Source organism: Rhinopithecus bieti, unplaced genomic scaffold (assembly GCF_001698545.2).
Source record: "Rhinopithecus bieti isolate Rb0 unplaced genomic scaffold, ASM169854v2 scaffold_13259, whole genome shotgun sequence".
Lineage (NCBI taxonomy): Eukaryota > Metazoa > Chordata > Mammalia > Primates > Cercopithecidae > Rhinopithecus > Rhinopithecus bieti.
The window spans coordinates 2,639,501-2,654,410 of NW_016807544.1; the positions used below are offsets into that span (position 1 = coordinate 2,639,501).

At 49.0% G+C, this 14,910-nt stretch overlaps 1 protein-coding gene across 7 annotated transcripts in view; it reads left to right on the plus strand.

Annotated features, from left to right (window-relative positions):
• DCAF4 (DDB1 and CUL4 associated factor 4) overlaps positions 1-14,910 on the plus strand; it is a 77,859-nt gene that overhangs the window by 5,593 nt on the left and 57,356 nt on the right. For 6 of the 7 annotated variants that reach the window (XR_001887456.1, XR_001887455.1, XM_017882794.1 and 3 more), the window contains exons 2-6: positions 6,196-6,295; positions 8,017-8,117; positions 8,435-8,592; positions 10,261-10,340; positions 11,516-11,618. Coding sequence is in view for 5 of the 7 variants with exons in the window: in XM_017882794.1 (XP_017738283.1) it covers positions 6,204-6,295; positions 8,017-8,117; positions 8,435-8,592; positions 10,261-10,340; positions 11,516-11,618 (534 nt within the window). In the remaining 2 variants the exon portion in view is untranslated. Of the gene's footprint in view, positions 1-6,195; positions 6,296-8,016; positions 8,118-8,434; positions 8,593-10,260; positions 10,341-11,515; positions 11,619-14,910 lie in introns of those variants that run through there. The other variant, XM_017882796.1, reaches the window with a different exon arrangement.

The window sequence follows — 14,910 nt, forward strand, 5'->3', positions numbered from 1 at the left end:
TTTTTTTTGAGAGACGGAGTCTTGCTCCATTGCCCAGGCTGGAGTGCAGTGACATGATCTCCGCTCACTGCAACCTCTGCCTCCTGGGTTCAAGCGATTCTCCTGCCTCAGCTTCCCAAGTAGCTGAGACTACAGGTGTGCACCACCATACCTAACTAATTTTCTGTATTTTAGTAGAGACGAGGTTTCACTCTATGTTGGCCAGGCTGGTCTTGAACTCCTGACCTCAGGCAATCTGCCCGCCTCGGCCTCCCAAAGTACTGGGCTTACAGGCGTGAGCCATTGCACCCAGTCTTGACCTGTATTTTTCTTCCTATATCTTTGTCTGGTTTTGGTAACAGGGTAATATTGGCCTCATAAAATGATTCGGAAAAAATGTAGTAAATATCTTGGAATTATTTTTGGAGGATCAGTTCCCGGAAGGAAGGCATGTACATTTATATGTTACTTGATAAATATTGTCCAATCATTTTCCAAAAAACCAAATTGTATTTATTTATTGTTTGAGATTAACACTGTCTTGGCAGAATAGTAGTCTCTTAGAAATTATGATTCTTTATGCCTTGAGGTACTTAAAAGTTTCTCTGAAAGACAAAGACAAGCCCAACCTTCTGAAACACACCTGATTTTAACATCTAGAGCAGCTCCAAAGGTACTAGATGCATTATGTTACCAGCAAATTGTTTTTGAGTGCTTCCTACATAGAACAGGGTTTCTCAGCTTTAGCACTATTTGGGGCCAGGTAACTCTTGTTGTTTGTGAGATGGAGTCTTGCTATGTTGCTCACACTGGTCTCAAACTCTGGACTCAAGCCATCCCGCCTCAGCCTCCCAAGTAGTTGGAACTGCAGGTATGAGCCATCACAACCAGCTGAATAATTTTTTCTTTTCTCTCTCTCTTTTTTTTTTTTTTTTTTTTTATGTTTGTTTGAGACAGGATCTTGCTATGTTGCACAGGCTGGTCTTGAACTCCTAGGCTCAAGCAGTCCTCCTGCCTCGACTTCCCGAGCAGCTGGGATTACAGGCATCAGCCACTGCACCCAGCCCTGGATAATTCTTCCTGAAGAATGTATGGAAGCTGCCCTGTGCATTGTAGGGTGGTTGGCAGCATCCCTGGCTTTTACCCACTAGGCGCTAGTAGCAGCCTACCCCTCCTTCTCCCAAGTTGTGACAAACAAAAATGTCTCCAGACGTTGCCACATGTCCCCTGGTGGGCAAAATAGTCCTTAAGAAGCACTGATCTACAAACTGTGATGCATACTGGGTTTTATATTATTACTAGATAAAATTGTCTCTAATGGCCAGGCACGGTGGCTCACGCCTGTAATCCCAGCACTTTGGGAGGCCGAGGTGGGCAGATCACGAGGTCAGGAGTTCGAGACTAGCCTGGCCAATATGGTGAAACCCATCTCTACTAAAAATACAAAAATTAGCCAGGCATAGTGGCGCACTCCTGTAGCCCCAGCTACTCGCGAGGCTGAGACAGAAGAATCGCTTGAAACCAGGAGGCAGCGGTAGCGGTAAGCCGAGATCGTGTCACCCTATCCTTGTGACTTTCAAATATGTCTGTTTAGGCTCAGTTTCTCTCTGTATTATCAGACCGGTATTTCCTATTGCCTGCATCTTGAGATTGATTTGTTCAAAATCAGACTTATTCCCCTCTCCCCAAAGTGTTCTTCCTTTATTCTTAGTCTCCCTGCTCATGACTTTACCAGTTATTCACTTAACCTTTCTCAACTCCTCTCTCCACCTCTCCCATGAAATTCGCTGCCTAAATCTAAATCCAGGCTCTGCTATCCCACATACCATGTCCATAATGTATAAGTGAGTTCATCTCACCTGGGTTGCTGCTGCAGTTCTTACTGTCACCTGCTGCAGTTCTTACTGTCACCTTCTTCCCCATGCCACTGCCTTTCAGGTGCCCTTTCTTACCAGCTCTAATCATGTCACTCCTCACCCACCCAGAGTCCTCGTGACCATGCCCTGTCTGCCTCTGCAGGTTCATCCCCCCAGTTTCTTGAACTTCAGGCTCTGGCCATACCAGATGGCCTGCAGGCCCGCCGCCCCCACTGCCCTTTTTTTTTTTTTTTTTTTTTTTTTTTGTGACAGAGTCGTGCTCTGTCGCCCAGGCTGGAGTGCAGTGGCACTCTCTCGGCTCACAGCAACCTCCACCTCCCGGGTTCAAGCGATTCTCCTGCCTCAGCCTCCCAAGTAGTGGGGATTGCAGGCGCCCACCACCACGCCCTGCCAATTTTTGTATTTTTAGTAGAGATGGGGTTTCGTCATGTTGGTCAGGCTGGTCTCGAACTCCTGACCTCAGGTGATCCACCTGCCTCAGCCTGCCAAAGTGCTGGGATTATAGGCGTGAGCCACCGCACCCGGCCTAATTTTTGTATTTTTAGTAGAGATGGGGTTTCGCCATGTTGGTCAGGCTGGTCTCAAACTCCTGACCTCAGGTGATCGCCCACCTCAGCCTCCCAAATCACGCTGGGATTACAGGCGTGAGCCACCGCGCCAGGCTTCCCTGACATTTTCATTCTTCAGACTGCACTTACCTCCCTCCCCCACCTCCAGCCCAGGCACGTGGAGCAGTCACTCCCTTCTCTCCCACCACACCTGGAGAGACCTGGGTCTATACCCTTATCCTGCGCTGCAGGGGTTGGTCTGTGCATCTGTCTCCCATATTAAACAATCAGTGCCTCGAGACCAGGGAGCACAGCTTATTATCTCTGCCCACTCCCCAGCGCCTCACATGGAGCGGGCGCTCTGTAAATGTATGCGGAGTAGTAAATGGAAATAACCTAGAGCAGAAAGAAGCTACTTGGGACTTAAAGTAGCCACAGGTTTTGTTTTGCCTTGCTTCAGTTCAGCAAAAATTTACTAAGCACCAACTAGGTCATGGATGCTAGGAATAGAAAAAAGAACAAAGTAAGATGTTTGCCTTACAGAATTCACCTCACATCCAGTATAAGATGGGAGTATGAACAAAGAGTCATGCAGAGTGATGAGTGCAAGCATGGACTGTAAAGCGGCCGTAGAGAATGAACTGTGTTTGTGTTTAGGGAAGACACACTCCCCACCCCTGAACAGGCTTCTTAAAAGTACTAGAAAGGTACTGTGTTCGTACTAGCCTTTAAACTCTTTCTGTATTTGGAAGGCTTTATTAGTGTGACTTTTTAAATGACTTTTTTCTTTTTTTTTTTCTTTTTTTTTTTTTGAGATGGAATTTTACCCTTTTGCCCAGGCTGGAGTGTGATGGTGCAATCTTGGCTCACTGTAGCCTCTGCCTCCCAGGTTCAAGCGATTCTCCTGCCTCAGCCTCCCAAGTAACTGGGATTACAGGCACCCGCCACCACGCCCGGTGAATTGTACTTTTAGTAGAGACGGGGTTTCACCACGTTGGCCAGGCTGATCTCGAACTCCTGACCTCGGGTAATCCACTCGCATCGGCCTCCCAAAGTGCTGGGATTACAAGCGTGAGCCACCACACCCGGCCTTTAAAAGGATTTTTGCCCAACCTCGCTAACTATATTACTTGATGTTGGCAGGCCCCCTTACCAGATTGAAATGCCTGTACCTGGGCCTATATGAGTTAGGGGTGAACACATGCTCTCCCTGGCCCAAATTGGCACTTGTCAGTGCTTTTCTCATCAGCTGTGTCCTGCTGATTGTGCAGCCGCCTGTTGAGGATAATGATGTGAGTGGGACACGGTCCTGCCTCCTCTGGGTGATCTGAAGTCTGACTCACCAGTTCATGTGTTCCTTGCTGTATTCATGCACTGTTACATAATTAAACAAATTAGAATCATTTCATATACAGAACATGCACTCTAAAGGAATTTTGACCTTTTTATAGTGTTGGTAATAATAATAAGCTTTATGTCAGTAGGGCTTATTTCTCCTATCAGTCTTTTTCTTTTTTTGAGATGAGGTCTCACTGTGTTGCCCAGGCTGGTCTCAAACTCTGGGCTCAAGCGATCGTCCCACTTCAGCCTCCCAAAAGTGCTGGAATTATAGGCATGAGCTACCGCATGCAGCCATTTTCCTACCAGTCTTAACACTGGCCACACGTGCTTCCCTTCCTGTGCACAGTGCCTTTCAGCCTGTAACTTAACTATTAATAAATACAACTGTATTCTTTAGCTGGGGTATAAGATAACTGATCCATAGGGAAACCCACACATGGTGTTCAGGAGCCATTGTTTAGGACAATTAATAAGATAAAAATTTGGGGCCAGGCTTGGTGGCCCACGCCTGTAATCCCAGCACCTTGGGAGGACGAGGCAGCTACCTGAGGCCAGGAGTTCTTGAACAGCCTGGCCAACATGGTGAAACCCCATCTCCACTAAAAATACAAAAATTAGCCAGGTGTGGTGGCGGGTGCCTGTAGTACCACCTACTCTGGAGGCTGAGGCAGGAGAATCGCTTGAAACCAAGAGGCAGAGGTTGCAATGAGCTGAGATGGCACCACTACATTCCAGCCTGGGCAACAGAGCGAGACTCCATCTCAAAACAAACAAACAAAACCACACACACACATTTGGGCTGCAGGGGCAGGGATATTACTTTCAGAGAAGAGAAATGTAGACAGGCAAAAGAGCAGATCGGGGGTTAGGGAGAAATCATGAACTCACTTTTGAACCTGTTGGATCTGCGGAAATAGACAGAAAGCAGCATATAGGAACTTGATGCTCAGTAGGGATATTAGGGTTGGAGCTGCATCTGCATTGGTAGATGAGATGGTGTTAAGTCTGAAAAGAAGAGGATCTAGGACAGAACAATGGGAAGCACACACAGGGTGTGTGACCCAGGAGAAATGAGCAAAGGATTCATTTAGCAAGAAGAAAACCAAGAGAAAGATATTACAGAAGCCAAAGGAAGAATGTAGCCTCCTGGTGCTGCATGTTGCAGGAATAAGGGCTAAAAAGAGACCACTCACTTTGGCAAGTAGGTGATCACGAGCAAGAGCATTTTAGCAGAAAGGCGAGGAGAGAGGAAGCTTGGCTGCAGTGGGTTGAGGAATATTGGGAGATGAAGACACTGAGTTCCTGGATATAGACCATTCTTTCAGAATATGCCCATTCTTTTTGGATTAGAAATGGAACACTAACAAATGAAAAACCTGGGCATGTTTTTAAGCTGAGATAAGGAGAAGGAGACATGAACATATGTAGAAACAGATGTCTGCAGTTCCTGGGGAGGAATGAGATCAATAGCCAGGTGGGATGGGTCTGCTTAGAAAAGGAGCAGTGATACCTGTTGTCCAAGACAAAGTAGTTTTTTTTTTTTTTTGAGACGGAGTCTCGCTCTGCCACCCAGGCTGGAGTGCAGTGGCCGGATCTCAGCTCGCTGCAAGCTCCGCCTCCTGGGTTTACGCCATTCTCCTGCCTCAGCCTCCCGAGTACCTGGGACTACAGGCGCCCGCCACCTCGCCCGGCTAGTTTTTTGTATTTTTTAGTAGAGACGGGGTTTCACCGTGTTAGCCAGGATGGTCTCAATCTCCTGACCTCGTGATCCGCCCGTCTCGGCCTCCCAAAGTGCTGGGATTACAGGCTTGAGCCACCGCGCCCAGCCAGAAGAAGACAATTAGTAAAGGCAGGTATTTGTGGAGCAGAAGGGAGTGAAGTTAGGGGATTCATGCCTAGCAACGTTTCTTTTTTTTTTTTTTTTTCTGAGATGGAGTCTTACTCTGTCGCCCAGGCTGGAGTGCGGTGGCGCGATCTCGGCTCGCTGTAAACTCCGCCTCCCAGGTTCAAGCGATTCTCCTGCCTCAGCCTCCTGAGTAGCTGGGATTACAGGTGCACGCTACCACTCCTGGCTAAGTTTTGTATTTTTAGTAAAGACGGGGTGTCACCGTGTTGGTTAGGCTGGTCTCGAACTGATCTCATGATCCGCCCACCTCAGCCTCCCAAAGTGCTGGAATTACAGGCATAAGCCACCGTGCCCAGCCGTCCCTATTTCTGTGGAGTAGGGAGCTATGTGGTCAACTAGGGGTGACAGGAAGGAAGTGGGAAGGATGTTGGGAGAGTGCTGGAGGCAGCCCTTCCCGGGTAAGGCTTGGTGTGGCAAATCTGATGGTAACCCAGGGTGGGCCAGCCTTTTGCTGGTGCTGAACATGAAGCAGCTGTCAAGAAGCAAACAGAAAAGCCCACGCCCACGCACAGAGATCCATGGAATTTTTGTTTTTCTCTTTTAGGAACAGATATGAATAAAAATAGCTGGCAGAGTAGAAGAAGACATGGGAGAGGAAGCCACCAGCAGAACCCTTGGTTCAGACTCCGTGATCCTGAAGACAGGTAAGTGTGCCGCTCTGGGGAGCCACTTTTGCCCAGTGTGCTTCTGGCATTGTACGCATGGCATGTCACATGCTCAGAGGCATGGAGATCACCAGGGGGCTCGTCCCAATGCAGGTTCTGATTCCGTGGGTCTGAGGGGTCTTAAGGAGAGCCTGCCTTCCTAACGTGCTCCCAGGGCATGTGGCTGTGGTGGGCCAGCCCACCACACTGAGTAATGAGGAGAGAGGACCACTCTCTGTTCTTTCCTAAGCGACCACGACCTCTGGCCAGGGCATTCGCCATAAGGCTGGAGGTAGACGTTATCTGATACAGCTGGAAAACCGTTTTTCCATTTTGTAGACTTTTTATGAAAATACCTTTGTGGAAACCAAATTTTATTCAGCCTAAGTCTTGGACAAGGATATACACTCGTGCTTCACTTAACGAGGGGGAATGCATTCTGAGGAATATGTTATTAGGCTGTCGTGTCATGCAAACATCATAGCACATACTTAACACAAACCTACATGGTACAGCCAGCCACACACCTAAGCTATATGGGTGTAGCCCATTGCTCCTAGGCTGCAAACCTGTGCAGCATCTGACTACTGAATGCAAGAGGCAGGCAGGACACAGTGGTATTTGTGGATCTCAACATAGAAAAGATACAGTAAAGATAGAGGATATAAGATTTTTTTTAAATGGTATACCTATATATGACACTTACTGGGAATAGAGCTTGCAGGACTGGAGGTCCGTGAGTGAGTGATGAGCGAACACAAAGGCTTAGGACATTATGCTAGTATAATACTAGTATAGACTTGGAAACACTGTACGCCAGGCTACATGACATTTATTTATTTCCTTAAGAGATGAGGTCTCACTCTGTTGCTCAGGCTGGTCTCAAAGTCCTGAGCTCAAGTGATCCTTCTGCCTCAGCCTCCCAAAGTGCTAGGATTACAGACGTGAACCACCACGCCAGGCCAAGGCAACATTAAATGTATTTTTAAAATAAAGTTGACTGTGCCGGGCGTGGTGGCTGACGCCTGTAATCCCAACACTTTGGGAGGCCAAGGCAGGCGGATCACTTGCGGTCAGGAGTTTGAGACCAGTCTGGCCAACATGGCGAAACCCCCTCTCTACTAAAAATACAAAAATTATCTGGGTGGCGTGGCACGCGCCTCTACTACATCCTTCAGCCTATAATTCCCACAGAAGCTACTTGTGGATTTACACATCAAGTGTTTTAGCCACGGCTCTATCCCAGTGTTACTGAACTAATCAACTCTGTCCCCCAAAGCCCAATTTTTCTGTCTGTGAGATTGTGTAGTCAAGTACAATTTAAACTCTTCATGCTACTGAATCCAATAAAGAATGAAATTCACCTAACCTTGTAACTGCCGTTGTGCTGACAAATAAGCCCAGCTGGTAAAATTCTTATTGGCAGAGATTTCTATTTTTTCTTTTAATCTGGAAAATTCCACAAGACCTCACAAAATGCTTAAGTGAGAAAATAAGAAGAGGGAATCACTGACATCTGTTCTCTTTTAAAGAAAGAAAAAAGAGTGAAAAACCAAAACCTTGCCCTATTTTGTTGTATTTGCAAAAGGAGATCAGTGCTTCTCAAGTAATCAGGTCAGAGATCAGAGGTGAAGGCTGCAGAACTGCCCGAATGGACCCCCAGTCAGAATGGCTGGAACTCAAGCCCTGGGCTCCAAGTTAACACAACTGTGTGTCAACAGGTCCCACTCCCAGGCAGCACAGTCGGCTCAGGATTCCAGCCACGGTGATGATGAGTCTCCGTCGACCTCGTCTGGCACAGCTGGGGCCTCCTCTGTGCCAGGTAAGGCCACTTGCTGGGTGGGACTCCTGGCCCCTGCGCACAGGGAAGGCTGAGACCCATTCCTGGCTCGGAAGGAGTTCCAGGAGCAAATTGAAACACTCAGGGAGGGAGCTGGGTGCATCAGGAATGGTGGTCCTGAGGCAAACTGCCTCCCCCAGGACTGAGCACAGTCCGGGATGTTGCTTGACAAGGCAGCTCATCCCCGCTCTCAGAAAAGACAGGCAGCCATGAGGTGGGGGGACAGGCCACTGGGCACCCCACTCAGGTGGTCAGTTCACAGTGGTTGAAATTGATGCATTTAATTTTTTTGTGTAAAGAGCTACCTGGGTTTTACTTTGACCCTGAAAAGAAACGCTACTTCCGCTTGCTCCCTGGACATAACAACTGCAACCCCCTGACGAAAGAGAGCATCCGGCAGAAGGAGATGGAGAGCAAGAGACTGCGGCTGCTTGAGGAAGAGGACAAGCAGAAAAAGGTGGGCTCCTCACCCCTTCGCCCCCCTGTCCTCCGCTCCTGCCAGCACCTGTCCATCCACTGTTGAAAGGGTGCCAATTAGATGCCCCTGCAGTACTTAGCAGAGACACTTCAGGGGGTGTGGCCCCAGCTTTTCCCTGACAGAAAGAAGACAAGAGTAAGAACAGCCAAGAGCCCCCTCCTTCCATCCCCATTTTCTTGTTTGCTAAGTTTTTTCAGCAGTTATTTATTTATTTATTTATCTTTTTGAGATGGAGTCTCACTTTGTTGCCCAGGCTGGAGTGCAGTGGCATGATCTTGGGTCAGCGCAACCTCTGCCTCCCGGGTTCAAGCAGTTCTCCTGCCTCAGCATCCTGAGTAGCTGGGACTTCAGGCACGTCCCACCATGCCCAGCTAATTTTTTTATTTTTAGTAGAGACAGGGTTTCACCATGTTGTCCAGGTTGGTCTTGAACTCCTGACTTCAAGTGATCTGCCTGCCTCGGCCTCCCAAAGTGCTAGGATTATAGGTGTGAGCCACCGCGCCCAGCCTTCTTCAGCAGTTCTGTTTTGTCATTCCTGAAGGAATCTTGGGAGGCAGTGTGATACAATTTTAGTAACTGTTTTTTGTTTTTTGGGTTTTTTTTTTGAGACAGGGTCTCACTCTGTGGCCCAGGCTGGAGTGCAGTGACACCATCTCGGCTCACTGCAGCCTCTGCCTCCCAGGTTCAAGTGAGCCTCCTGCCTCAGCCTCCCAAGTAGCTGGGATTACAGGTGCCTGCCACCATGCCCAGCTAATTTTTGTATTTTTTTGTAGAGATGGAGTTTCACCATGTTGGCCAGGCTGGTCTTGAACTCCTGGCCTCAAATAATCCGCCCACCTTGGCCTCCCAAAGTGTGGGATTAGAGGTGTGGGCCACCATGCCCGACCCAGCTTTCTATTTTAAATAGAAGACCAGGATGCATGGTTTGGAATACAGGCCATCTTGATACAGGTCTAGATGCTAGCATATTTTGTTGTCAAGGTAGGCAATGGAACGTATAGTTCCAGCCTTGGGTCACCACAGGTGGAATGGAAAGCAGTACAGGCCTGTTTGCAGTCCCATTGCTGCATTCTTGCACCTGGTGGCTTCGTCCCCCTGGGTGTATGTGGATGGAGAGCATGGCAGAGTTGAGCAGACTTTCCTGCTCACATTTTTTTTGAGACGGAGTCTCGCTCTATTGCCCAGGCTAGAGTACAGTGGTGTGATCTCGGCTCACTGCAAGCTCCGCCTCCCGGGTTCAAGCCATTCTCCTGCCTCAGCCTCCCGAGTAGCTGGGACTACAGGCACCTGCCACCACGCCCAGCTAATTTCTTTTTGTATTTTTAATGGAGACGAGGTTTCACCGTGTTAGCCAGGATGGTCTCAATCTCCTGACCTTATGATCCGCCCGCCTCGGCCTCCCAAAATGCTGGGATTACAGGCGCGAGCCACTGCGCCCGGCCTTCGCTCACACTTTCTTGTGCTGGGCCTTTCCTCTTTCCAAGGACAGGAGACTTGGAAAGGATACAGTTGGATTTTTATGCATAAAATTTCTGCCAATTTAGTGCCTATTTCCTTTATTGCGTCCTGTGGAACGAAAAACATTCTCCATTATCCCATAACAAATAAATCTTCATTGAATTGTTCTCTTTTTTGTAATAAATCTAGATTGCCAGGATGGGATTTAATGCATCTTCCATGCTCCGAAAAAGCCAACTGGGTTTTCTCAACGTCACCAATTATTGCCAGTAAGACAATGCCTCTTTGTTATGTTTTCTTCATGAATGTTCTTTTCCTGTTTCTTATTTTCGTGGTACAAGAATCCAATCTGGACAGACCATGTGGCTACCCCGTGAGGCACCTGCACAGTTGAGGGGCTCCAGTTCAGAGCCTGCCTTCTGCTGCTTAAACCCACCCTGAGAAAGCTGTTCTCTCTAGACTGAAGGAGAGGGACTCTTGCAGGAGGCTAGGGAGAGAGGATGGGGACATAGGCAGAGATGTCTATTCTCTGGTACTCATAAGTCATTCTAGTAGAAGATCCTACAACTTCATTCCCATGACATTTCTGCATGCTTCTTTCCCTTCTAATGAGTTGTCACCAAAAATGGGGCATTAAATGGATGTGTGTGTACTAAACTTTATCAAAGTACTTATGATGCCTGATACAATTCTAACTAAAACCCTGTGAGATAGGCCGGTACTTCCCCCCATTTCCTGAGGAAGAGACTGGGGCTCAGAGTGGAGTGATTTGCTCAAGGTAAAGCTAGAAGTGGGAAACTGTCTGACTCCAACACCTGAGCGCCCAACCCTGCGTCTCTTGCCCCCACTGTACATGAGTAAGTGAAGAACCCTGCATTTAAGGCAGCTTCCTGGGGCACAAGCCTCGCACCTTGGAGCAGGACCCCTTTAGGGAAGGCCAGAAACACCGTGGGTATCAGGCAGGGTAGGCCCCACCTCTGTTTTCCTCCTTCTGAGACAGAAAGAGTTAAAACTCTAGTTAGATCTGTTCCTCACACTGCGAAACAAGAGGCAGCGTATCCCCAGGCTCTTCCCAGCAGCGGAGTGCCCTCCAGACCATTGTTTCATCTGGAGTGCCCTCCAGACCATTGTTCCATCTCCAGCACTTTCGTTGTCTCTGGAGAAGGAGCTGTACTGGATGATGCAGGCACAAGTCCCTCTAACTCCCACTCTTTGACTCTGTAAATGGGCCACCCACTTCTTCATTTTCATCTTCCTGAGTGTTCTGTGGGGAAACTCAAATTCAGATAATCGGGGATCTTGCTCAGCTCCATTGCTGAGAAGTACTATGGAGCGGGCTGACGAGGAGAGATGGGCCTCAGGGGGGAGGGAAGGCCAGAGACCCCTGAATCTTCTCCATGCATGTCAGCTACAGCATCCATGCCCCTACCCTCTGTTTCTGCAGTTTAGCCCATGAGCTGCGTCTCAGCTGCATGGAGAGGAAAAAGGTCCAGATTCGGAGCTTGGATCCCTCCGCCTTGGCAAGCGACCGATTTAACCTCATACTGGTGAGTCGGAGGGGGACAACTGTGGATGCCTAGGATGTGAGTACCACCCTCTGGACACTTTGTGGCTTAGCGTTGCCAGTCATCAAGCCTAGCTCTGGAGAAGCCAACTGCAATGAAAGCAGGTGGCATCTTGGTTGTACAATTTTAACCTGCCTGCTGGCTACCGCCTGGGAGATGCTAAGCTGGGAGGCAGGCTGTGCGGTGACCATCATCACCCCCACATCAGTTCCATCGTTTGACATCAGAGTCTGGACCCAGCCACACCTTGACTAAGAAACTTGACACAGTAACTTCTCCTTGGCTGTGTTGTATATGCAATTAAAAAGGTTCACAGTGGACCAGGGGACATCTAATTCTTCCTGAACTGGGGCGGGACTTGGTGGCTAAACCTGCAGCCCAGTATGCCTTTGGTCACTAGAGGGTAGGACTCCTTGCTTGCCACCCTGGCCTCAGGGGTACCTCCCATCAACACACCTCCATCACATCATTTGCAGGGGGTGAAAGGCCTTCTCTGGTTTGGGATGGACCCAAGCTGGAGGCCAAGGTCTGTCGCTTAAACCCAGGGGCCAAGGAAATGTTGGCAGAGAGCTAGAGGGTCCACTGCAAACAAAGGTCCCTGACCTCTCGATGGACCATGTAAGAGCAGGGTGTGCCCGGCAAGCCCTGTCCTTCCTAGAGGCTGAGGGAAAGCCAGGGAGAGTGAGACAAGGATACAGAGGCAGGAGCATCTGGACTTGGCCATCTGCTGGCCAGACTGGAGGCCGATGCTAGAGATTGACTCTGGAGGTCGACACAGCATCCTCCTGCCCCAGGAGACCACCACAGCGGGGTCCTTCCATGTGAGGGGTGTTGGGGGCCGGGCCCACATTCTCCCGTGTGGCTTCTCTCTCTGTGTGCTTGGGGATATGGTTTGACTGAATGAGTAGGATCTTCTCTTGTGGTGGGTTTTCCTCAGCAGTCCCTTCCCTGGGGTAAAGCGGGTGGGAACAGTGGGGGTCATTGGTGTGTGGGGTCTGGTGATACACAGGCCACTGTTCACAAGCCTGGACACCCCGACCTTCATGCTTCATCTCTCCTGACCCAGGCTTTACGTGTGGTAGGTCATCTCCATCACCCAAAGTTACAGTGACTCTGGCTGGCCATTGTGACCCCAGGGCCAGAAAGTGGCTTGCCACCTGGAGCGCAGTTTTTCACATCTGAGTCTAGTCTCAGTGATTCTTCTGGGAACATGACTTCTTCCTGGGTAAACTTAACAAAGTTGATACAGTTTCACCAAAACCAGCGTCCAAACCTGTGTGTGGGTCTATATTTATTAATATATACAAAACACATAAATATGTAGAGTTTTTGCTTTGAAATAGCGATTAACCACATCATGTTTTAAAATGAGAAAAGAAAAACTTAAAATAGCCCACATCTGGCAAGTGGTTCATGCCTATAATCTCAGCATTTTGGGAGGCCTCAGCAGGCAGTTCACTTGAGCCCAGAAGTTCGAGACCAGCCTAGGCAACATGGGTAAACCCTGTCTCTACAAAAAATATAAATTAGCTGGGCATGGTGGTGTGTGCATGTAGTCCCAGCTACTCGGGAGGCTGAGGTGGGAGGATCACTTGATCCCAGGAAGTCAAGACTGCAGTGAGCCATGACTGTGCCACTGCACTCCAGCCTGGGCAACCAGATCAAGACTCTGTCTCGAAAGAAAAAACAAAAACAGGGCCAAGTGCAGTGGCTCACACCTGTAGTCCCAGCACTTTGGGAGGCCGAGGTGGGGGATCACTTGAGGTCAGAAGTTCAAGACTGACCTGACCAATATTGTAAAACCCCGTCTGTACTGAAAATACCAAAATTAGATGGGTGTGGTGTTCACACCTGTGGTCCTAGCTACTCAGAAGGCTGAGGTGAGAGAATAGCTTGAACCTGGGAGGCGGAGGCTTCAGCAAGCTGAGATCGTGCCACTGCACTTCAGCCTGGGCGACAGAGTGAGACTCCCTCTCAAAAAAAAAATTAGCCCACATCCTGAGCCAGGCATGGTGCCTCACACCTGTAATCCCAGCTCTTTGGGTGGCTGAGGCAGGAGGATCACTTGAAGCCAGAAGTTCAAGGCCAGCCTGGACAACATAGACACTATCTCTACAAAAAAAAATATAAAAGTGGCCAGGCACAGTGGTTCATGCCTGTAGTCCTAGCTGCTCAGGAGGCTGAGGAGAGATGATCACTTGAGCCCAGGAGTTCAGGGTTATCATGAGCCATGATCATGCCACTGCACTCCAGCCTGGGTGACAATAGTGAGACCCCACCTCTTTAAAAAAAAAAATAGCTTACCTTTGCTCAAGCCTGTAATCCCAGCACTTTGGGAGCCTGAGGCGGACGGCTCAAGAGGTCAGGAGATCAAGACCATCCTGGCTAATATGGTGAAACCCCGTCTCTCCTAAAATAACAAAAAAACTAGGTGGCGGGCGCCTGTGGCGCCAAGCTATCCAGCGACGTGCTGAGGGCAGGAGAATGGTGTAAACCCGGGAGGCAGAGCTTGCAGTGGCTGATGATCCGGCCACTGCACTCCAAGCCGGGTGGACAGAGCGAAAGACTCCATCTCAAAAAAAAAAAAAGCTTATTTTTTGTTGTTGTTGTTTGTTTGTTTGTTTGTTTTGAGATGGAGTCTGCGCTCTGTCGCCCAGGCTTGGAGTGCAGTGGCCGGATCTCAGCTCACTGCAAGCTCTGCCTCCCGAGTTTACACCATTCTCCTGCCTCCCGAGTAGCTGGGACTACAGGCGCCCGCCACCTCGCCCGACTAGTTTTTTGTATTTTTTAGTAGAGACAGGGTTTCACCGTGTTAGCCAGGATGGTCTTGATCTCCTGACCTCGTGATCCTCCCGTCTCGGCCTCCCAAAGTGCTGGGATTACAGGCTTGAGCCACTGCACCCAGCCAAAAAAGCCTATATTTGAATGCAGTCTTTTGCTGTTGCACATTTTATTCAGTGGGTTTTTTGTTTGTTTGTTTTCATGGTGGTAAAAAATAAATTAGTGCCTATATAATAGGAACTAGCATTTTTCCTATTGCTGCACAGCCTTCATGATGGCACGTGGCACATTCCTCTGGGTGCATGCTAGGACTCTGCCAAACCCACTTCTGAGTGAGGTCCTCATGCAGATCTCAGACTTTCTGGCCATGTCCCCTCACTGCCATTCTCATCCTTCCTCTTGAATTGTTACATCAGACATGTACTGACTTTGCCCAGAGATGGCTGCACTGAGTTAGGGGAAGTGAGGTCATCTCCACACTCGCTCATGGAGA